At 44.8% G+C, this 22,984-nt stretch overlaps 1 protein-coding gene across 1 annotated transcript in view; it reads right to left on the bottom strand.

The window, feature by feature from the left end:
* nalcn (sodium leak channel, non-selective) overlaps positions 1 to 22,984 on the bottom strand; it is a 182,781-nt gene that overhangs the window by 42,511 nt on the left and 117,286 nt on the right. Inside the window, exons 18-30 of the mRNA XM_067986611.1 lie at positions 22,851 to 22,952; positions 21,856 to 21,925; positions 19,294 to 19,385; positions 19,055 to 19,177; positions 17,941 to 17,997; positions 17,092 to 17,212; positions 12,427 to 12,558; positions 9,327 to 9,494; positions 7,438 to 7,542; positions 5,278 to 5,384; positions 1,155 to 1,275; positions 971 to 1,069; positions 419 to 512 (exon numbers count right to left, since the gene is read on the bottom strand). Coding sequence (XP_067842712.1) covers positions 419 to 512; positions 971 to 1,069; positions 1,155 to 1,275; positions 5,278 to 5,384; positions 7,438 to 7,542; positions 9,327 to 9,494; positions 12,427 to 12,558; positions 17,092 to 17,212; positions 17,941 to 17,997; positions 19,055 to 19,177; positions 19,294 to 19,385; positions 21,856 to 21,925; positions 22,851 to 22,952 — 1,391 coding nt within the window. The remainder of the gene's footprint in view (positions 1 to 418; positions 513 to 970; positions 1,070 to 1,154; positions 1,276 to 5,277; positions 5,385 to 7,437; positions 7,543 to 9,326; positions 9,495 to 12,426; positions 12,559 to 17,091; positions 17,213 to 17,940; positions 17,998 to 19,054; positions 19,178 to 19,293; positions 19,386 to 21,855; positions 21,926 to 22,850; positions 22,953 to 22,984) is intronic.

Genomic DNA, 22,984 nt, shown 5'->3' on the forward strand with positions numbered 1-22,984 from the left:
TCTTTTTAAATACTGGTGTCAAATTTTGTCTTCTTTGCTGGCCTTGTACACTCCTATATTCCTGATATCTTGCCAGAGGCATTGTGCTTCTTCAAATTCTTCAATAATGCTGTACCATGGATAGAAAAAACAACAACTTGCATTTATACAGCACCTTTAAAGTAGAAAGCATCTCAAGGTTCCTCACAGAGGGGAAAGTAAAATATATACAAACAAGAGGGAGAACTTATCGTTTGCCAAGGCACGGCGAGAAAGTTGGGAGAAGTGACTGAAAGCTGGGTTGAAAAGAAGGGTGCAGAGAGACTACTTTTTGACTAATTCGTCGCAGGATGTTAAAAATTCTCCTGTGTAAACTTAACAAAGAGCATCCTCGTGTGAAGATGCTGCATGTTTCTCAGTAAGACTGAAGATTGTCTACCTGGTCGAGGAGCGAGATGAAGAGGTTGGGCAATCTTCAACCTGCTCTTTAGATCCTCCCACCGTCTTTGGTCTACAGTCAGCAAGGCGGTGCCCTAGAGAATCAGGACAAGAACATTCCCTCACTTACAGATTCACTTCACTTTGAAATACATTTTTCATCCTGATTAAGATGATTAATTGGATCGCTTCATTCAAAATAGATTTTCCAATTAATTAATACAGTAACTTGCGATTTTAGTACAACAATCAAATCTTTTCAAATGTGATGTTTATTGTAAGGCATCTATAAAGATCCTGTGAAAGTATTTTGGGATGGGATGGAGTTTGCAAAGCTTTACATTTTTGTTAAATTACATAAATCGTCAGAATGACAGCAGTAACTTTGATGTTCAGTTATGCAAAACACAGGGAGCTGAGTGGCCAAAACGTTCCACAGGTTTAACAAAAACAGAATGGAATCAGTTCTTTTTTCATGCATTTAGTTCTAGCTTGGAAGCAACGAGGGATGAACTCAGCAAGAGGTTTTCTTAATATCTGCCGCTGAACCTACCTTATTTTCATTGAAATTAGCAATGACAACTCCAACAAAGAGAGTTAGTCCAATCATGCAGCCAAGGAACACAAAGACGTGGATATAGATGCCATGAATCTGTGCGAAGAGAGTTTTGAGTTAGACACAAGGATAACACAATTACTCCAAGCTATTATAAATAGATGATGGAGAATGTTCTTACAGGGCCCACTCGATGAATGATGACATCTCTGACTTCCACCCATCCTTTTAATGACAGCACTTCAAACAAGGCCAATAATGCACTTCCAACATTGTCAAAATTGAAATTTCGAGGATTGGCCCTACAAAAAAAAACAGAAAACCAGCCTTTGGGTAAATTCTATACTCAAATATATATATTGGTTAGGTCACACTGTGCACAGTTCAGTTCTCCACATTATAAAAAGGAAGCAGAGGCACTGGAGAAGATGCAAAAACGATTTACAAGGAAGATACCAGAACTGAGAGGTTTATAACTATCGAGAAAGACTAAACAGGCTGGGGCTCTTTTCTCTAGAAAAGTGAAGGCTGAGGGGTGACCTGATAGAGGTCTTTAAAATTGTGAAAGGGTTCGACAGTGTAGGTGTAGTGTTTGTGGAGGAGACCAAAACTAGGGGCCATAAATATAAGATGGTCACCAATAAATCCAATAGGGGATTCAGGAGAATTTTTTTTTACCCAGAGAGAGTGGTGAGAATGTGGAACTCACTCCCACAAGCAGTGGTTTAGGTGAATGGAATAGAAGCATTTAAGGGGAAGCTAGATAAGCACATGAGGGAGAAAGGAATAGAAGGATATGCTGATAGCGTGAGATGAAGAGGGGTGGGAGGAGGCTCGTGTGGAGCATAAACATCAGCATAGACCAGTTGGGCCGAATGGCCTGTTTCTGTGCTGTAGACTCTCTAGAATTCTATGTAACTCTATATAAATCAATTCTCCCGATTCTTCAGACAACAGATGTACCAGTACCAATGTACCAAAAGCATATTTTAATGCTAACTACGGCTTTCAAGTTATTATAAGATTACAACAACTACTTGCATTTATACAGCGCTCTTAATGTGGTAAAACATCCCAAGGTGCTTCACAGGAGCGATTATCAGACAAAATTTGACACCGAGCCGCATAAGGAGATATTAGGACAGGTGACCAAAATCTTGATCAAAGAGGTAGGTTTTAAGGAGCGTCTTGAAGGAGGAGAGAGGTAGAGAGGCAGAGAGGTTTAGGGAGGGAATTCCAGAGCTTAGGGCCCAGGCAGCTGAAGGCACGGCCGCCAATGGTGGAGCGATGAAAATCGGGGATGCGCAAGAGGCCAGAATTGGAGGAGCGCAGAGATCTCGGAGGGTTATAGGTCTGGTGGAGGTTACAGAGATAGGGAGGGGTGAGGCCATGGAGGGATTTGAAACCAAGGATGAGAATTTTAAAATCGAGGTACTGCCGGCCCGGGAGCCAGTGTAGGTCAGCGAGCGCAGGGGGTGATGAACCTTTGTTGAGTGTGATATTATTCAGAGTCTTTCACAAAATTAAATTACATTTATTATGAACGCTATGAATACTTAGTGGAATAGGAGCACCACTTCACAAGATAGGTAACAGTTGTCTTGTGCCCAATGATCTATAAGCTGGCACTGACCTATGTAAACAATCCAAAACTGAAGCTCTCTTTGTGTTGATTTTATCCATCACAAGATATTAGATTGACGTACTGTAATGTTCGCCTAATCTGAGAGTAGGTGAAGAAAAGGCAGGTCCACTGTCTGGACAAGGTAGAGGCGAAAACTTGTTCTTTCTCGTACAGACATAATAACGAGCAACAGTTCTCCCTTGGCAAGCAATAAGCTTCTCTTAGTTCAGTATCAGTTAATGCACCACAACTCCTAGAGGAAACTCAATGTCTCCACTCTAATCCCCTCAGTTTCTCAAAGTTATTTTTAAGCTGCACCTTTCAGGTCAAGATATAATAACAACTATCAGCGCTGTCAGCTGTCTTGCTAACAGACCAGCGTCTCTTACTGAGTGCAGTTCTCAGGAATTTGATCCTGGCCGCTGCAGCTCACGGCGGGCTGCCGCTCCTGCTCCGGGCGGCCTTCTACATCATAAGGTGAAGAGAGAAGCTGGGGTTGTTCTCCTTGGAGCAGAGCAGGTTGAGGGGAGAATTAATAGAGGGTTATGAAGGGTTTTGATTGAGCAAATAAGGAGAAACTGTTTCCACTGGCAGGAGGGTCGGTAACCAGAGGACACAGATTTAAGGTAATTGGCAAAAGAACCAGAGGGGAGAATAAGTTACAATAATTATATAGAATTTACAGCACAGAAACAGGCCATTCGGCCCAACTGGTCCATGCTGGTGTTTATGCTCCACACGAGCCTCCTCCCTCCCTACTTCATCTCACCCTATCAGCATATCCTTCTATTCCTTTCTCCCTCGTGTGTTTATCTAGTTTCCCCTATGCTATTTACCTCACCACTCTCTCGGTAACGGAATACAAAGCTGTGAACTGTTTCGTTCCAGTCAAACGCAAAGATTAAACTTGAAGCCGAAGGAAATACTGAAAGATTGATTATTCCAATTATTTTTGTTTGACCAGCCTCTACAGGTATATCGATGCAAAATCAGCAATGCTAGCTCAGCACTATGACTGGAGATGAGACCCTGTCATAACCAATAAGTAATGAATTAATAATCTAGGACATGCTTGGTTGCCGTTTAAAAGTTTAATTCATAGAACAGATAATCGATCATAATTTAGTTCCGATACAAATGATCATTCTAAGTGCATTATTGTTTTATTTTACATACATTGTCAAATGTTCATTTAATCTAAATGAGCTAGTGCGCCAGTCCAGAGTGAGTCTTGTATTTATAACTCCAATTTTTTTTTCCCACTTCTGCAGCAGAAAATCTTTAAAGTAAGATAATTCTGTCTTTGTGGTTCATGTTCTATTTCAGGTTCGCTGGAGTCGATGGACTTTACCCCAAGACAGACTATTTTCCCCCCTCCACCAATTTCCTCTCATGAAGCTGTTAATGTCACTTCCGTAACATCGCCTGTCTCTGTCCCCCGCCTCAGCTCGTCTGCTGCTGAAACCCTCATCCGTGCCTTTGTTACCTCCAGACTCGACTATTCCAATGCTCTCCTGGCCGGCCTCCCATCTTCCACCCTCCGTCGGCTCATCCCAAAACTCTGCTGCCACATATCCTAACTCAGTGAGTGTTAGCAGGATACTCGTCCACAGGGGCAGCACACATCCAACAGGGGTCACCAGCTAGCGATTAGCATTGGGAACAATTTCCACCCCACCCTACAATGAGATCAGCTAACTCAGCACAGAGCTGAGATCAAACGTGGGACTTAGCCTGAATGCTTAGGTTTCTAGTTCAATAAACTTGCCGAACCATTAGTGGAGTCCTTCTACAAAAGACTCTGTCCTGATTTTAATTTCTTATTAAAATGCCTTATTGACTAGAGAAGCTGGAATTGTTCTCCTTAGAGCAGAGAAGGTTAAGGGGAGATTTAATAGAGGTGTTCAAAATTATGAGGGGTTTTGACAGAGTGAATAAGGAGAAACTGTTTCCACTGGCAGGAGGGTCGGTAACCAGAGGACACAGATTTAAGGTAATTGGCAAAAGAACCAGAGGGGAGATGAGGAGAATTTTTTTTTTTACGCAGCGAGTTGTTATGATCTGGAATGTACTGCCTGAAAGGGCGGTGGAAGCAGATTCCAATAGTAACTTTCTAAAGGGAATTGGATAAATGCTTGAAAAGGAACAATTTGCAGGGCTATGAGGAAAGAGCAGGGGAGTGGGACTAATTGGATAGCTCTTTCAAAGAGCCAGCACAGGCACGATGGGCTGAATGGCCTCTTTCTGTGCTGTATGATTCGACGATTTACCTAGGACCAGTGTCTTAATTAAAAGCAAAATACAGCGGATGCTGGAAATCTGAAATAAAAATTGCAGTTCTGACGAAAGCTCATCGATCTGAAACATTAACTCTGTTTCTTTCTCCACAGGTGCTGCCTGACCTGCTGAGTGTTACCAGCATTTTCTGTTTTTATTCCAGTGCCTTATTTGTTAAGCGAGCTATGCAGTTGTTACTTAAAAAATGGGAAGTTTATAGCAAGTGCATAGAAGATATTACGGAAGATATTATTTCTTTATAAGAAAGACTCCGTCGAAGAGTAAATATCCTGTCAATCATAATACAAAACAATGAGCATAACATTTATTTTAGACAAACTTTTCTCAGCAATGCTGCATCGATGCGGTTTCCTGGTGTTGCTTTACTTTTCTTTGGACTCACCAAACTCGAGGCACCCAAAAGCCCGGCTTATTTTCACCTGCTTTTAACTTCAGATTGAGATTCTTCGAGACACTGACATTGATCCTGAACATGCCGTGACAAAGTTCCTAAAACCCAGAACATGGTACAATAACCATCTGCAAAATATTTAATGATTTACTTTTAACATTGTTATTTGTTAAAAACGGATAAAAAGATGGGAGACGTATAATAACTTTTAATAAAAAGGTTGCAGTGTATTATTTATTACAGAACTATCCCTTCTGCTAAGAGTTTAAAAAGGTAATACAGTCCCCACTGTTTATAGCAGCTGCGTTCGTGTGAACGTGATTTGTTATACGCAATGGTCTGTATATTGTGATAGCACTATCACAGTACTCTACTATATACCATAGATGTGGAGATACCGGTGATGGACTGGGGTTGACAATTGTAAACAATTTTACAACACCAAGTTATAGTCCAACTATTTTATTTGAAAATCACAAGCTTTCGGGGGCTTCCTCCTTCCTCAGGTGTATGTGGAAATGAAATCCTCGAACCTATCGCATTTATAAATCACAGAACAATAACTGGTGGTTACAGATAGTCTTTCCAACTGCCCGTTGCCAAGGCAATCAGAGTGTTCAGACAGAGAGGTGTCACCTACAGGGCCACCGAATATACAAATACCAAAAAAAAAGAGGCAGAAACATCCCGAAGGAAGAGAAAGACACCAAATGACCCGTTATATTAAAAACAGAAAGCTTTTGTTCGCTGGTGGGGTTACGTGTAGCGTGACATGAACCCAAGATCCCGGTTGAGGCCGTCCTCATGGGTGCGGAACTTGGCTATCAATTTCTGCTCGACGATTTTGCGTCACTAATGAAGCCATGTTTGCAACTGCAGTCTGTGTAACCCCACACCATGAATAGGATATTAGAAGTGGCTTAAGTACACAAAAGATAAGTGAACATTAACGAGGTGTCATTTACTTATGTTCCTGCATTCAGTGCACCTTAACCAGGTGCAAACTAGTGAGTAAACTCAGCTGTTTCTGCCCGAAATATATGGAGCACTTAAGGCGTTGTAACCGGCAATCTCTGAAATTGACGTTAATGCAAACGGTTAATGGTTTTCGCGTTTTGGCTAATATAAGCGCCAGCCTGTTTTAAAGGGGTGGGGGCTGTATAGGAACATAAAGGCAAGGCACCAAGTAGAAAAGAGCGACATGTCCAATTACTCTCATATAAAATCATTGTCATAAAAATCAAAACTTGGTCAATTCTTCAAATGCGTATCTATTAACTGTAGCCGATAAAAAATAATTTAAAAAAATATTAGGTCATATAACCACCAGAGATCCATCGCACAATAAATAGGAAGATTTGTGACTGTTGAAATCAGGTTTGCATGATTTTTTTTTTCACAAAGAGGCATCAGCCAGCTATTCCTCTGTGAGAGGAGTCACTGGAGAAGTTGGTGGAAATTATCCAAAAAAAAAAGTTACGATGTCGTGAGCACACACAAACATGAGAATACTTGGCAGGGACCGGGTTCAGGCTGCTCCAGGCTGGTCCACCTAACACAGCAATTACACTTGCTGCCACGCCAAGCTGCAGACGGGCTCTGTGGGGAATCTCATTGCCGACTCTAGTGGGACAAACCCACTTCCGTTCGTCATTAATTAAATGGATGTCTTTTGGGCTCCACTTCAAAGGACAAGAATTTCTCAAGAAATAAAGATAATAATTAACGAGCAGCATGGCATGCAGTAACGAAAGGGCATCCCAAAGATTCACAATGGGGTTCACTGCAAATTGGTGAGTGGTGGAAGTTGCAATTCACTGACTTGAAAACTTTTACATTTTAACAAGTTTAAATAGGACTGTGGGCAATTAGCTCATTGAAGCGTCAACAACAAAATGGATACGCAGCTAAATATTTTTGAATATTGACAATCTGATATTAAATTCACTTGAATAGTCAGGGTCAGTCAGTGTTTGCACGACCTTGATATTTGACAGAGCACTCTACGGAAAGTAACCACTACAGTTTCAAAGATTTTGTTTTGCAAGCCCCGGCTCTCGGGAAACAAACTCAGATGAGCTCAAAACAAATTTAAAGATGAAGAAGAAAGATAGAGTTTCATTAGCGGTTTGATGATGATAAATCCCTTACCCTTCTGGTGATATGCGGATCATTGCACTTTGCAAGTTTTCCAGCAAAGAGCTGAACTCCAAAGCTTGCAAAAACGAGCATTAGTGTCAGCAAAAGGATTGAAACCTGAAGGAAGAGAAGGTCATCAGTAGACTCTGTGTGAACTGAATAATTCGGCTCAAAGTCAACAGTCAACTCAGGTTCAACAGTAACTTTCAAAACGGGAATTGGATAAATACTTGAAAAGGAAACATTTTGCAGGGCTATGGGGAAAGAGCGGGGGGAGTGGGACTAATTGGATAGCTCTTTCAAAGAGCCAGCATGGGCACGATGGGCCGAATGGCCTCCTTCTGTGCTGTACGATTCTAGGAGTCGGGAGATTTGACACATGGCTCTTGCTGTTGCTTGGACGGACACAGTGGCAACAAAGATATTGAAGGCAGCTGCCACCTTGGCCTTCCCTGTCCTGGATGTTCAGTGATGACCTTTCTTAGGGATCGTAGTCTCCTGAAGCAGGTCTTCTCAGAGACAGGTCCAAATAACTCTTCCCTGGCCGGTATAAATGGACGGTGCCGTAGGGGTGGGTCTTTTTAGATTACCGAGGGAATAAATTAACCTCCCTTTTGTGTCTCATCTGACTCTCCTCTCCCTCCTCCAAAACCATTAAGTACAGAGGGGTGAGCAAGACGACAGCTCCTTACTATTTAAGGAACAACCACCTGCATTTATATAGCGCCTTTAACGTAGTAAAATATCCCAAGGCACTTCATAGGAGCGATTATCAAACAAAATTTGACACCGAGCCACATAAGGGGATATTAGGACAGGTGCTTGGTCAAAGATGCAGGTTTTAAGGAGCATTTTAAAAGGAGGAGAGAGAGGCGGAGAGGTTTAGGGAGGGAATTCCAGAGCTTAGGGCCCAGGCAGCTGAAGGCACGGCCGCCAATGGTGGGGCGATAAAAATCGGCGACGCGCAAGAGGCCATAATCGGAGGAGCGCAGAGATCTCGGAGGTTTGTAGGGCTGGAGGAGGTTACAGATAGTAGCAGCGCAACAGTACAGCAGCACTCGCTAACACCTGGAGCTAGGAAAGTGGATCCATCTTTAGAAGCCTAGGAATTTGTGGGTTACAATAAAGAAAGCAAAACACCGACCAAGCATTGAAATAATTTAAGTCAAACCTCAGCTCCTTCCACAAGTATCGAGCTGAATCCCTTTTGAGATAAAGGGCACAGTGTGGCTGAAGGGGTTCACTAAGAGCGACAGCACTCTTTGTTAGGAGCTGAGAATGCATTATGGGCTCATGAATCCACGAACAATTTTTCTCCCCTTAACTGCATTTCCCGAGCACCACACACTGTGCACAATGCACATATAGCGGACCTAAGTGCCTGATGTGCTACAACACAATAGGCTTTGAACAGTGTGTTATCACTCCCTTTATTCATGATATAGAAGATTAAGGGGGTGATCTAATCCAGGTGTTTAAGATGATGAAAGGATTTGATAGGGTGGATAGAGATAAACTATTTCCTCTGGTGGGGGGAGTCCAGAACAAGGGGGCAGAACCTTAAAATTAGAGCCAGGCCGTTCAGGGGGTGATGTCAGGAAGCACTTCTTCACACAAAGGGGAGTGGAAATCTGGAACTCTCTCCCCCCAAAAAGCTGTTGAGGCTGGGGGTCAATTGAAAATTTCAAAACTGAGATTGATAGATTTTTGTTGGGTGAGGGGATTAAAGGTTACGGAACCAAGGCAGGTAAACAGAGTTGAGATACAGATCAGCCATGATCTAATTGAATGGTGGAACAGGCTTGAGGGGCTGAATGGCCTCCTCCTGTTCCTACGATACAATGGCTATTGTACGTTACGTTATAAAGATACAGAAAGGTTTCACATACATGGTTACTCACTAGAAATATTTCTTTGAAACCACTGAATACTTCCCGTACAACTTTCCTCATCTGAGGAACCAATTTGAATATGCGAAGGGGTCTTAGGCACCGAAGCATCATCAGAAGTTGCGCTCCAGATTTGGCAGGAACGTTATGCGGCATCCAGCAGAGAAAGATCAAACTTAGCTAAGGAATAGGATAAAAGATAAACAGCATTAAAACAATAAAATGTCCTTGGCAGGCAGCGAGACTCAACTATAAAAATAACAGCATGAGTGGAAAGCCTAATTCTAGTGCAATTGTGAGGGGGAGGTGGAATCTTACAGCACAGAAAGAGGCCATTCGGCCCGTTGTGCCTGCGCCGGCTCTTTGAAAGAGCTGTCCAATTGGTCCCCCTCCCCCTGCTCTTTCCCCATTGCCCTGCAATTTTCTCCTTTTCAAGTATTTATCCAATTCCCTTTTGAAAGTTATTATTGAATCTGCTGCCACCGCCCTTTCAGGCAGTGCGTTCCAGATCATAACAACTCGCTGCGTAAAAACATTTCTCCTCATCTCCCCCTCTGGCTCTTTTGCCAAATACCTTAAATCTGTGTCCTCTGGTTACCGACCCTCCTGCCACTGGAAACAGTTTCTCCTTATTTACTCTATCAAAACCCTTAACCTTCTCTGCTCTAAAGAGAGCAGTTCCTGTAAACGATCTAGTAAATGCCCAGATTCTGTCCACACCTCTCTTATGTCCTCAAAACACCCAAGTCTGGAAATTACCTTTTGCAACAGCATGCAAACTGTAAGGGAAGGGTTAATTAGACTGTTTTGAAGTCCCTTTTCATTGTAGGAATATTAACTTTTATCTTTTGCCTGTTAAGTGAGTCTCTGTTAGGAGAGACTTATCAATCTTCTCCCCTCACCATCACTGTTGAGGGGGCAGAGGCTTGGCCTCTAACCAGGCACTGTCTGCGGAAACTGCCAGGGAAGAATAATTTGTGTCTCTTCTACCTGAGTGGGCTGGAAGGGCTGTCGATTTTCAGTCCCCAAACTTTTCTCACGCACCTTTATATTAGAAACATGATGCTCCGATGGTAATTTTACCGGCGCGCGCTGGGGGAACTCGCCAACGGGGGTCCGTAGCGGGAATTTCCCACAATTTCCTGTCGATCAAGACAAACGGACGTGTAAACTTGTTGAGAGGGGGGTGCGGTGGAGGGGAGGGTGGTGGAGGGAAGGGGAGGGGGGGGTGCGGTGGAGGGGAGGGGGGTGGAGGGGAGGGTGGTGCTGAGGGGGTGCGGAGGGAAGGGGAGGGGGGGTGCGGAGGGAAGGGGAGGGGGGTGCGGAGGGAAGGGGAGGGGGTGCGGAGGGAAGGGGAGGGGGTGCGGAGGGAGGGTGCGGAGGGAAGGGGAGGGGGGGTGCGGAGGGAGGGTGCGGAGGGAAGGGGAGGGGGGGTGCGGAGGGAGGGTGCGGAGGGAGGGGGAGGGGGCGTGCGGAGGGAGGATGCGGAGGGAAGGAGAGGGGGGGTGCAGAGGGAAGGGGAGGGGGGGGTGCGGAGGGAAGGGGAGGGGGGGGGTGCGGAGGGAAGGGGAGGGGGGGGGTGCGGAGGGAAGGGGAGGGGGGGGTGCGGAGGGAAGGGGAGGGGGGTGCGGAGGGAAGGGGAGGGGGGTGCGGAGGGAAGGGGAGGGGGGTGCGGAGGGAAGGGGAGGGGGGTGCGGAGGGAAGGGGAGGGGGGTGCGGAGGGAAGGGGGAGGGGGGGTGCGGAGGGAAGGGGAGGGGGGGTGCGGAGGGAAGGGGAGGGGGGGGTGCGGAGGGAAGGGGAGGGGGGGTGCGGAGGGAAGGGGAGGGGGGGTGCGGAGGGAAGGGGAGGGGGGGTGCGGAGGGAAGGGGAGGGGGGTTGCGGAGGGAAGGGGAGGGAGGTGCGGTGGAGGGGGGGTGGAGGGGGGGTGAAGGGGAGGGGGGGGCACGCTCAAATTCTCAATGTGAACTCCCAGAAGGCGAGCCTCCACACTGGAAGCACAAAGTCATAAAATTACCCTTTATAGGTGCATAGACAGAGAATGTGCAGCTCAGAAACAGGCCATTCGGCCCAACTGGTCTATCCCGGTGTTTATTTTCCACACGAGCCTCCTCCCTCCCTACTTCATCTCATCCTATCAGCATATCCTTCTATTCCTTTCTCCCTCATGTATTTATCTAACATCCCCCTTAAATGCATCCATGCTATTCGCCTCAACTACTCCTTGTGGGAGCGAGTTCCACATTCTCACCACTCTCTGGGTGAAGAAGTTTCTCCTGAATTCCCGATTGGATTTATTGGTGACTGTCTTATATTTATGGCCCCTCGTTTTGGTCTCCTGTTGAAACATCTTTTTCACATCTACCCCATCAAACCCTTTCATAATCTTAAAGACCTCGATCAGGTCACCCCTCAGCCTTCTCTTTTCTAGAAAAGAGCCCCAGCCTGTTCAATCTTTCATCTATATGTCATGTGCTTATCTAGCTTCCTTTCAGTATAACCTCTCAGTTCTGGTATCATCCTTGTAAATCTTGTTTGCACCTTCTCCAGTGCCTTTATATCCTTTTTGATAACATGGAGACCAGAACTGTGCACAGTGCTCCAAATTTGTACAGACTTTAGATTTGGCCTATATTTCTATTGAGTTAACTTTTATAAAGGTGTGAAAAATCATGAACTGTTTTGATAGAGTAAATAAGGAGAAACGGTTTCCACTGGCAGGAGGGTCGGTAACCAGAGGACACAGATTTAAAAGGTAATTGGCAAAAGAACCAAAGATGACATAAGGAAAACATTTTTTACGCAGCGAGTTGTTACGATCTGGAATGCGCTGCCTGAAAGGGTGGTGGAAGCAGATTCAATAGTAACTTTCAAAAGGGAATTGGATAAATACTTGAAGGGAAAAATTTCACAGGGCTATGGGGCTAATTGGATAGCTCTTTCAAAGAGCAAGTACAGGCACGATGGGCCAAATGGCCTCCTGCTGTGCTGTATGATTCTATGATTCTGGTTTAGAGCTGATATTCTTCACTGTGTAGTCTTGTTCCTTAGAAATATCAACAGTTGGCCTTGAGAACTTAGCTTTAAGGTAAGATGCATAAACTAAAGGCTTACAAGGTAAATAAATATGTCCATCACTCCTCCGAAATCCCTGATGACAGCTGTAGGTGTGAAGAATAGCCCGTCTGCCAAAATTTTTAGATTGAGCTCAATGCTCATAAAAATTACAAACACGTACTCTGCCATCTGAAACACAAAACACCAACAAATATAAACTGACAAAAAATGGAACGCAAATCATAACTCATCAAATAATTCTGGTCGGTAACCAGAGGACACAGATTTAAGATAATTGGTAAAAAAATCCAGGAGTGAAATGAGGAGGATATTTTTTACGCAGCGAGTTATGCGCTGCCTGAAAGGGCGGTGGAAGCAGATTCAATAATAACTTTCAAAAGAGGAATTGGATAAATAAGAACATAAGAACATAAGAAATAGGAGCAGGAGTAGGCCAATCGGCCCCTCGAGCCTGCTCCGCCATTCAATAAGATCATGGCTGATCTGATCCTAACCTCAAATCTAAATTCATGTCCAATTTCCTGCCCGCTCCCCGTAACCCCTAATTCCCTTTACTTCTAGGAAACTGTCTATTTCTGTTTTAAATTTATTTACTTGAAAAGGAGATATTTACAGGGCTACGGGGAAAGAGCAGGGGGAGTGGGACTAATTGGATTGCTCTTTCAAAGAGTCGGCACAGGCTTGATGGACACCAGCAGCCACCATGATTGTCCAGTAGGAAGTATTCACAGCCCTATCTCTGTAACCTCCTCCAGCCCTACAACCCTCCGAGATCTCTGCGCTCCTCCAATTCTCGCCTCCTGTGCATCCCCGATTTTCTTCGCCTCACCATTGGCGGCCGTGCCTTCAGCTGCCTAGGGCCCTAAGCTCTGGAATTCCCTCCCTAAACCTCTCCGCCTCTCTGTCCTCTTTTAAAACGATCCTTAAAGCCTATCTCTTCGACCAAGCTTTCGGTCACCTGTCCTAATGTCTCCTTTTGTGACTCGGTGTCAAATTTTGTCTGATAATCGCTCCTGCGAAGCACCTTGGGACGTTTTACTATGTTAAAGGCGCTATATAAATGCAAGTTGTTGTTTTTCATTCAGACAAACAGGACTTGAGTTTTAAATTAAATATTTTACTTTTGGAGCTAAAATATAATTTTTGGCTAATATTTTGTTTTTACGTTGAGGGGCGTCACACTACTTAATATCACATGAATCATCAGGTGTCGGCATAAACAGCCTAACCCTACGCAAGAAAAGTATGAGTTCTGGCTGAACTCTTTGCTTTGTTTATCGTTGGACTCCTTAAGGGATGCATCGTCGTAACATCTGCGACCCTCCAAATTCCCTCAATTACTTGCTGTGAGGAAAAATAAAACATAAAAAGCGAACAAGCTGCTTTTCTTCTAATTTTCAGTTTCTGTTTTGTACAGGAGATGCTGCGAGATGGGCCAATTATTCATCGTTAAGGGGTCAGGTCAGACAAGGAAACAAACTGCGCAGCAGAGTCCTATTTTTGACCCTTTTATGAGCAGATATGACTCATCAATTAAACAAACACAGAGAGTTCTTACGTTAAATCTCGCTCGGTCCATTGGGGCCCTCCATGGGGAATCCTGAGATTAGAATCGACACTGCCCGATTAGATTTTAGTAGAAAAGAACACAGAGTGTCAAGGTAGCTATTAAAACAGCCTGTGCAAACCTATGTTTACTCATTGGCTTTACTCCGCCTCCGAAGAAAGTCATATCACAACGGAAGGAGTCGAACTCTATATTGCCGCAGCAACAGCCCACAGGGTAGGGTTGCCAATCCTCCAGGATTGCCCTGGAGTCTCCAGGAATTGAAGATTGATCTCCAGGGCACTGCTGCGAGCAAAAATCCGGGAGAAAAAAAATCGTAGGGGCGTTAAAATAATATACTGGAGATAAGGGGAGGGAAAAAAGGCTCTTTCACCGGGCGGGGCAGTTGGAGGTGAGAGATCATGCGATGAAACCTCAAGGGATATGTCCAAGCAGAGTTGGCAACCCCAAATATGGGGCACAGTCTAAAAGTTGGAGCCAGACCTTTCAGGAGCGAGATTAGAAAACATTTCTACACACAAAGGGTGGTAGAAGTTTGGAACTCTCTTCCGCAAACGGCAATTGATACGAGCTCAATTGCTGAATTTAAATCTGAGATAGATAGCTTTTTGGCAACCAAAGGTATTAAGGGATATGGGCCAAAGGCAGGTATATGGAGTTAGATCACAGATCAGCCGTGATCTTATCAAATGGCGGAGCAGGCACGAGGGGCTGAATGGCCTACTCCTGTTCCTATGAACCACATGACAATTTAGAGTTGAGAGAAGCTAACAGCTCACACAATATTTATTCACACATCCAACCTCCGCAATTGCCGACATTTTCAGCGTTGGTGTTGGTGGGGAGCGATGAGTTTGGCCAATAATCCATTGAGCATTGTCTCTTCTGCACATGTGCTGAAACACTGCGTACGCAGAGAAGCGGCGGCGATCGATTTGCGGCACGAACGGAGGCCTGCAACAACGACCACTCGCTCGTTCACGCGGTGGACACTCGGCAGACTCAGATAATGGGCTTTCTGCTGGCTGTGCAGGGAGTCACCAGGGTTACTCAAATAGGGGAGCAGGGGTGCATGGTAGAAATTCGAGCCCGATTTTCTGGCTATTAATTTAAATGATTGTATGAACGTGGGTATGGCCTCTCATGATTTTTCCAGTGGGTGAGGCGTCTCGCCAGGAGCACGACATTTGAAAATCACCCCTAAAATATAACTACTATAATTATAAAATTATAACAACTTGATTGAATTTTTTGAGGAGGCAACAAGGTCGGGGGCGGGGGGTTCGATGAGGGTACGTGTTTGATGATGTGTACATGGATTTCAGCAAGGCTTTTGACAGGGTCCCACATGGCAGACTGGTCAGAAAAGTAAAAGCCCATGGGATCCAAGGGAAAGTGGCAAGTTGGATCCAAACTGGCTCAGTGGCAGGAAGCAAAGGGTAATGGTCGACGGGTGTTTTTGTGACTGGAAGGCTGTTTCCAGTGGGGTCCCTTGCTTTTCGTGATATACATCAATGAATTCGATTGAAATGCTGAGGGTTTGATCAAGAAGTTTGCAGATGATTCAAAAATTGGCCATGTGGTCGGTAATGAGGAGGAAAACTGTAGACTGCAGGAAGATATCAACGGACTGGTCAGGTGGGCAGAAAAGTGGCACATGGAATTCAACCCGGAGAAGCGTGAGGTAATGCATTTGGGGAAGGGCAAACAAGGCAAGGGAGTACACAATAAATGGGAGGATACTGAGAGGTGTAGAGGAAGTGAGGGACCTTGGAGTGCATGTCCACAGATCCCTGAAGGCAGCAGGACAGGTAGATAAGGTGGTTCCGAAGGCATACGGGATACTTTCCTTTATTAGCTAAGTATAGAATATAGAAGCAGGGAGGTTATACCAGAACTCTATAAAACACTAGTTAGGCCACAGCTTGAGTACTGTGTACAGTTCTGATCACCACATTGCAGGAAAGATGTGATTGCACTGGAGAGGGTACAGATGAGATTTACGAGGATGTTGCCAGGACTGGAGAATTTTAGCTATGAGGAAAGACTGGAGAGGCTGGGGTTGTTCTCTTTGGAACAGAGGAGGCTGAGGGGAGATTTAGTTGAGGTGTGTAAAATTATGAGGGGCCTAGTTGGGAGGATAGGAAGGACCTATTTTCCTTAGCAGAGAGGTCAATAACCAGGGGGCATAGATTTAAAGTAATTGGTAGAAGGATTAGAGGGGAGTTGAGGAGAAATTTTTTCACCCAGAGGGTGGTGGGGGTCTGGAACTCACTGCCTGAGAGGGTGGGAGAGGCAGAAACCCTCAACTCATTTAAAAAGTCCTTGGATATGCACTTGAAGTGCCGTAACCTACAGGGCTACGGGCCAAGAGCTGGAAAGTGGGATTGGCTGGATAGCTCCTTCTCGGCTGGCACAGGCCGATGGGCCAAATGGCCTCCTCCTGTGCCGTAATTTTCTAGGATTCTATGAAAAGAAAAAAAAGACTTGCATTCATATGACGCCTTTCACGGCCTCAGGACTTCCCAAAGCGCTTTACAGCAAATGAAGTATTTTTGAAGTGTAGTCACATTTTTAATGTAGGAAACAAGGCTGCCAATTTGCGCACAGCAAGATCCCACAAACAGCAATGCGATAATGATCAGATAATTTTTTTTTTTAAAAGTGATGTTGGTTGAGGGATAAATACTGGCCAGGGAGAACTCCCCTGCTCTTCTTCAAAATAGTGCCACGGGGATCTTTTACATCCACCCGAGAGGGCAGACGGGGACTCAGTTTAACATCTCATCCGAAAGACGGCACCTCCGGCAGTGCAGCGCTCCCTCAGCACTGCACTGGGAGCGTCAGCTGAGATTACGTACTCAAGTGCCTGGAGTGGGGCTTGAACCCACGACCTTCTGACTCAGAGGCGAGAGTGGTACCAGTCGAGAGAGGTACTTTAATAAAGTGATCGATTCATTTAAAAATCTAAAAATGATATGAAATTGAACAATACATAGGTGGAAATGGGACACTGGAATTTTAAACAGGAAAATGTAAGATGTTTTCATTAGACATTCCATATTTTAACATATGATGGCTGAACTAGGGTATTTATTAATTTAAGTGCAGACACAATGCCTACATGACGTTACCTGCAAAGTTGGTGTGTGCATAACTGTGGTAAAAGGTGTCTCAAACATCATGGATATACACGAGCAGATAGTGACTACAATCATCACCCAGTCCAGGTAGGTAACCAATCCAAGCAAATCACTAGCAGATATTACAATAAAACAGTTAAACTGTGACAAACACAATGAAGTTATCATATCAATAACCAGAGGACGCAGAGTGAAGGTGATTGGCAAAAGTACCAGAGGGGGAGATGAGGTTTTACTTTCACGCAGCGAGTTGTTATGATCTGGAACGCGCTGCCTGAAAGGGCGGTGGAAGCAGATTCAATAATAACTTTCAAAAGGGAATTGGATAAATACTTGAAAAGAAAAATTTGCAGGGCTGTGGGGAAAGAGCAGGAGGAGTGGGACTAATTGGATAGCTCTTTCAAAGAGCCGGCACAGGCACGATGGGCCGAATAGCCTCCTCCTGTGCCGTATGATTCGATGATTCCTTTCCTTTGGCCTATTTGGGCCTCTGGAGGATTCCACACCGCCGTGCAAGGTGGGGTCGGGGGGGGGTGATCAGCTCGAGCCAGGGCAGCTGCCTGTGACGCACCCTTACAGAAGCTGGCAGCCTGCTCGAGCTATGGAAATAATCCCGTCCCCAGCACTTGGGGAATCCGCCCTTGGGTGAGGGCTGGTGGAGGTCCCACACCAATGGAGTCGGGGGTCCCCCAGGAAATTCCACGTCACTTTTACAGCTGTCGCTCTGGGTTGGTGTTCTAAAGCATTACGGCATGTAATATGTTCATAAGTTATAAAGGTCGTGTTTTTTTTATTGACATAATGCAACACAAGATGACGGCAGGTTAAAAGAAAACTTACTATAGTTGATGGTATTTGGTATTCTTAACGGCTCCTGTGATTGGATCAGTCTTTGATCTATAAAATAAGAGCCTGGTTGTGACATGTGAAAACAGTGTATTGCACTGGGACAAAACTGCAAGACTCCACGGCAAGTTGCGAAGGCTGCACGGCAAGTTGCAGAGGCTGGCAACTTTTGCCCTCGTAATTTAAGTCTAAGCTGTTTGACCTCCTGATGTGCACGAAGTCTTTAGTACACTGCTTGAATTTGTGTTGTTAATCTTTCCCCCCCCAAACATGACCATGTATTTTAGTCTTAACAATGAATTAATGAAAAAAAAGACCAAGACTGTGTACAGAACACATCGGTCCAGAATTTGCTGGAGTGGGGCATCCCGCGACACGGGCCGTGAATTGGATCTTTTTCCTCACCCTTCGGTTCATATTATTTTTGTGCCGGAACTTGCTGGAAGTACGAGCTGATGACGGGGCATCTGGGACCTCAGCGAACGAGGGGACCAACAGTCTCTCTCCTTAAACAATGAGATTTAAGGATCGAGAAAGAAACAGAGGAACGACGGAGAAGGAAATCGGGTGAATTAGAGTCAAATCAGGAACAGAAAGAGAAATAAAGAGCGGGAAAGAAAGATTGGATTAAGAGAGAGAAAAAAAAAGACAGAAAGGAAAAGTAAAAAGAATTAAAAATTTTTAAAACCTCTAGGAACAATTTACTACCTGTAGGAATGAGACTCCACAATTTCAACTGTTCCCTTTCTGAGCCTCCAAGGTTGAGTTTCATAAATCACCCCATCAACAGGGCCCTTACGACATGAAATACCAGTTGTAAATATCCGCGGCGAGATTCATTCGTGTTTACGGCACAAATCCAGCAATTTCTTGAAGCTCACGGGGAGGTTGAGGGAGAGATGCCGTTTACATGAGGCAAATCGTCCAGCAAATTGTGACGATTCGCAATTCACGGGGTATCTCTTCCTCGCCACAAGTCGCTGGGCTTTTTACGCATTAACAATGACGAGCGCCATGAAACTCTTCATTATTTTTTTTCCCCAGCAATTTCTGGCCCATTAAATCTAAGCACGCAAGAAGGAAAATGTTCTTTTGGAGAGAGACTCACGCATTAAATCGGGCTCTCACTATTACACGGCAGAAAGTTCTAAACCTGTGTTCTCGACCAACGATAAAGAGAGGTTTGTCAAAGTAAGGATGATTTTCACGTAATTCTTCTTCCTGAACCTTCCTGAAGAGAAAAGCGAGATGGAAAATTTTTATCAAGACTATGTTCAGAAATGTTTCTCGGCAGATGATGAAATTACAGCGGAGCTGAAAATGTTCTGCAGAGAACAGCAAAATTACCGTTTCATTTCAGCTTGCTCCTTCTTTTCCTGAATCATCTTTATATCACTGTCCTCCCTCTGAGCATTCCTGTATCGGACTGTGCTGGAGTGCTGGATCAGGAAAGATAAAAATTCTTTAAACCTTTTCGTGTATTGAGAGGATTACACCACCAAAAGCCTAACAAATAAGGAGTCAGTGCTACAGCAGTGACTAAGAACAAATCTGCTGCAGCAGGACATCTTACAAAGTCTGCCACTAGTCAGACTTGCCCTGGCACGTTTAGGCTTTTAAATTTTCTGCTGAAAGTGCGAGCTGATAACGTCGCAGCGAGGGAAACAGGGCATCTGGGAGCTGAGCGAACAGGGCAAACAACAGGGTATCTCCTCAATCAATCAGATCAAAGGGGTGAGAAATAAACAGCACAAGGACTGAGAAAGAGGGTGAATTAGAGTGGGTGAATTCAATGTCACATCAGGTACAGAAAGAGAAATAGAGAGAGGGAAAGAAAGACTGGATTAAGAGAGAGTGAAAAAGAGACAGAAAGGAAAAGTAAAAAGAAATTAAAGTTAAAATTTGACATTTTTAAAATTTCCAACAACAATTAAAACCTGAAGGAATGAGACTCCACACATGTAATAATTAATTTTCAGTGGCAGAGAGGTTGATTGGCAGTAATTAACTGTTGTCATGTTGACAACAAGGCAGCATTTGATCGAGTGTGGCACCAAGGAGCCCTAGTAAAATTGAAGTCAATGGGAATCGGGGGAAAACTCTCCAGTTGCTGGAGTCATAGCTAGCACAGAGGAAGATGGTAGTGGTTGTTGGAGGCCAATCATCTCAGCCCCAGGACATTGCTGCAGGAGTTCCTCAGGGCAGTGTCCTGGGCCCAACCATCTTCAGCTGCTTCATCAATGACCTTCCCTCCACAATAAGGTCAAAAATGGGGATGTTCGCTGATGATCGCACAGTGTTCAGTTCCATTCGCAACCCCTCAGATAATGAAGCAGTCCGTGCCTGCATGCAGCAAGACCTGGACAATATCCAGGCTTGGGCTGATAACTGGCAATTAACATTCGTGCCAGACAAGTGCCAGGCAATGACCATCTCCAACAAGAGAGAGTCTAACCACCTCCCGATGACATTCAACGGCATTACCATTGCCGAATCCCCCACCATCAACATCCTGGGGGTCACCATTGACTAGAAACTTAACTGGACCAGCCACATAAATACTGTGACTACAAGAGCAGGTCAGAGGCTGGGTATTCTGCGGAGAGTGACTCACCTCCTGACTCCCCAAAATCTTTCCATCATCTACAAGGCACAAGTCAGGAGTGTGATGGAATACTCTCCACTTGCCTGGATGAGTGCAGCTCCAACAACACTCAAGAAGCTCGACATCATCCAGGACAAAGCAGCCCGCTTGATTGGCACCCCATCCACCACCCTAAACATTCACTCCCTTCACCACCGGCGCACAGTGGCTGCAGTGTGTACCATCCACAGGATGCACTGCAGCAACTCGCCAAGGCTTCTTCGACAGCACCTCCCAAACCCGCGACCTCTACCACCTAGAAGGACAAGCAGCAGGCACATGGGAACACCACCTGCACGTTCCCCTCCAAGTCATACACCATCCTGACTTGGAAATATATCGCCGTTCCTTCATCGTCGCTGGGTCAAAATCCTGGAACTCCCTTCCTAGCAGCACTGTGGGAGAACCTTCACCACACGGACTGCAGCGGTTCAAGAAGGTGGCTCACCACCGCCTTCTCAAGGGCAATTAGGGATGGGCAATAAATGCTGGCCTTGCCAGCGACGCCCACATCCCATGAACGAATGAAGAAAAGGGTACTTAGACTGAAATGGACAAGACCTAACTTTCTGTGGCAAGTTTAGTTTGTGTCCACCGCACAAATGCAGCAACTTCACACCGTTCAATACGTTTCAATGGTGAGTCACAGTCTCAGGATACGGGGTATGCCATTTAGAACAGAGATGAGGGGAAATTTCTTCCCTCAGAGGGTGGTGAACCTGTGGAATTCTCTACCACAGAAGGCTGTGGAGGCCAATTCATTAGATGTATTCAAGAGGGAGATAGATATATTTCTTAATGCTAAAGGGATCAAGGGATATGGGGAACAAGCGGGAACAGGGTACTGAGTTAGACGATCAGCCATGATAATTTTGAATGGCGGAGCAGGCCCGAAGGGCCGAATGGCCTGCTCTCGCTCCTATTTTCTATGTTTCCATGAGTCAGACCGCGAGATGCCGTTTTCGCGAAGCTAACGGCGGATCGGCGCAACTCGGACAGCAACATCTGGATCTCCGAGTTTAACCGCGCATCTGCCCCTCGCCTGAAGTTGCCGTACCATCTACGCGGAAATAACGGCGAGCGCCCTTACCCTCGCTGTTAGTCTGACAGCAAAATCTGGTCCATCACCTTGTTGATATTCCCAAGTTGTAGTTTGTGTCTTAAGTTTAAATCATATCTTTGGTTGTCGTGGAGACGCTCAAGCAATAGCGGAGGACAAGCAATTTCTAAAATCCATGGTTTTATTTTAGTTATTTTTCACTCACATCTTGTGACAGTGTTTCCAGCGATTTCCCTCTGCTGATTCTCTGACTGCTCGAACCGTGTCGGAGGGACCTAGAACAACAGTAACAATACGGTACTGTATTCAAATGAACATCTTCACCCAGAGACATAAGCTGAGTGATAAAAAACATGGAAATGAAAACTATCCAAAATTACTTTTTTTTAAAAAAAAATTAAATTGCAGATTCCTGGTATTATAACAGCTCGTGCAGGGAGTGGTAGTATTCTATAAAGTGTGTGTATTTTTAAAAAAATCATTTGAAAAGAATGCAATTCTGACATTAAAACACCTGTTTCAATAAAGATTGTAATTCACGAACTATTGCATTTAGGAATTGATCTTAAATGAGAGTCACTGTCATCATCAGTACCCATTTAAAAAAAAAAGTTGTTGTGTGTTATCCTTCCTTACAGACAATATTCGTGGCCCAGAGAGTGGGCTGGTGATTTTGGTCCCAAATTTCCTTAATGGCATTTTGCTGCACCTTACATAGAATTTACATAATAATTATAGCACAGGAACAGGCCATTCGGCCCAACTGGTCTATACCGGTGTTCGCGCTCCCCACGAGCCTCCTCCCACTCCTCTTCATCTCACCCTATCAGCATATCCTTCTATTTCTTTCCCCCTCTAGCTTCCCCTTAAATCCATCTATTCTATTCACCTCAGCTACTCCTTGTGGGAGCGAGTTCCACATTCTCACCACTCTCTGTGTAAAGAAGTTTCTCCTGCATTCCCTAGTGGATTTATTAGTGATGCAGGTCAAAGATCTAGAAGTGAAGGATGATACACTAACTAACCCAACCGTTCCTAAAGTGGCTTTAGCAATTTTCATTAATAAACGCTTTAATACTTTTGGATTAGCATTCTCTGACATTCATACAACTAAAGGTTGACTGAAAAGCCACCTGGAGTTTTACTGGACTTCTTTCTCACCTATTTTAACGATAGCCTTTAATACGTCTGTAATAGTACCTGCGTTCTTGACGGATATGGTGCTGGACGCTTAAAATAGAGCGTTCTTTTGCAGGTTGTCCCTCAAAAGATCCACTCAGCATACGCTGGCGAGTGCAGGTCCTGCACAAAGCAAAGTCAATTGTCTCAAACAT

Source organism: Heptranchias perlo, chromosome 6 (assembly GCF_035084215.1).
Source record: "Heptranchias perlo isolate sHepPer1 chromosome 6, sHepPer1.hap1, whole genome shotgun sequence".
Classification (NCBI taxonomy): Eukaryota; Metazoa; Chordata; class Chondrichthyes; order Hexanchiformes; family Hexanchidae; genus Heptranchias; species Heptranchias perlo.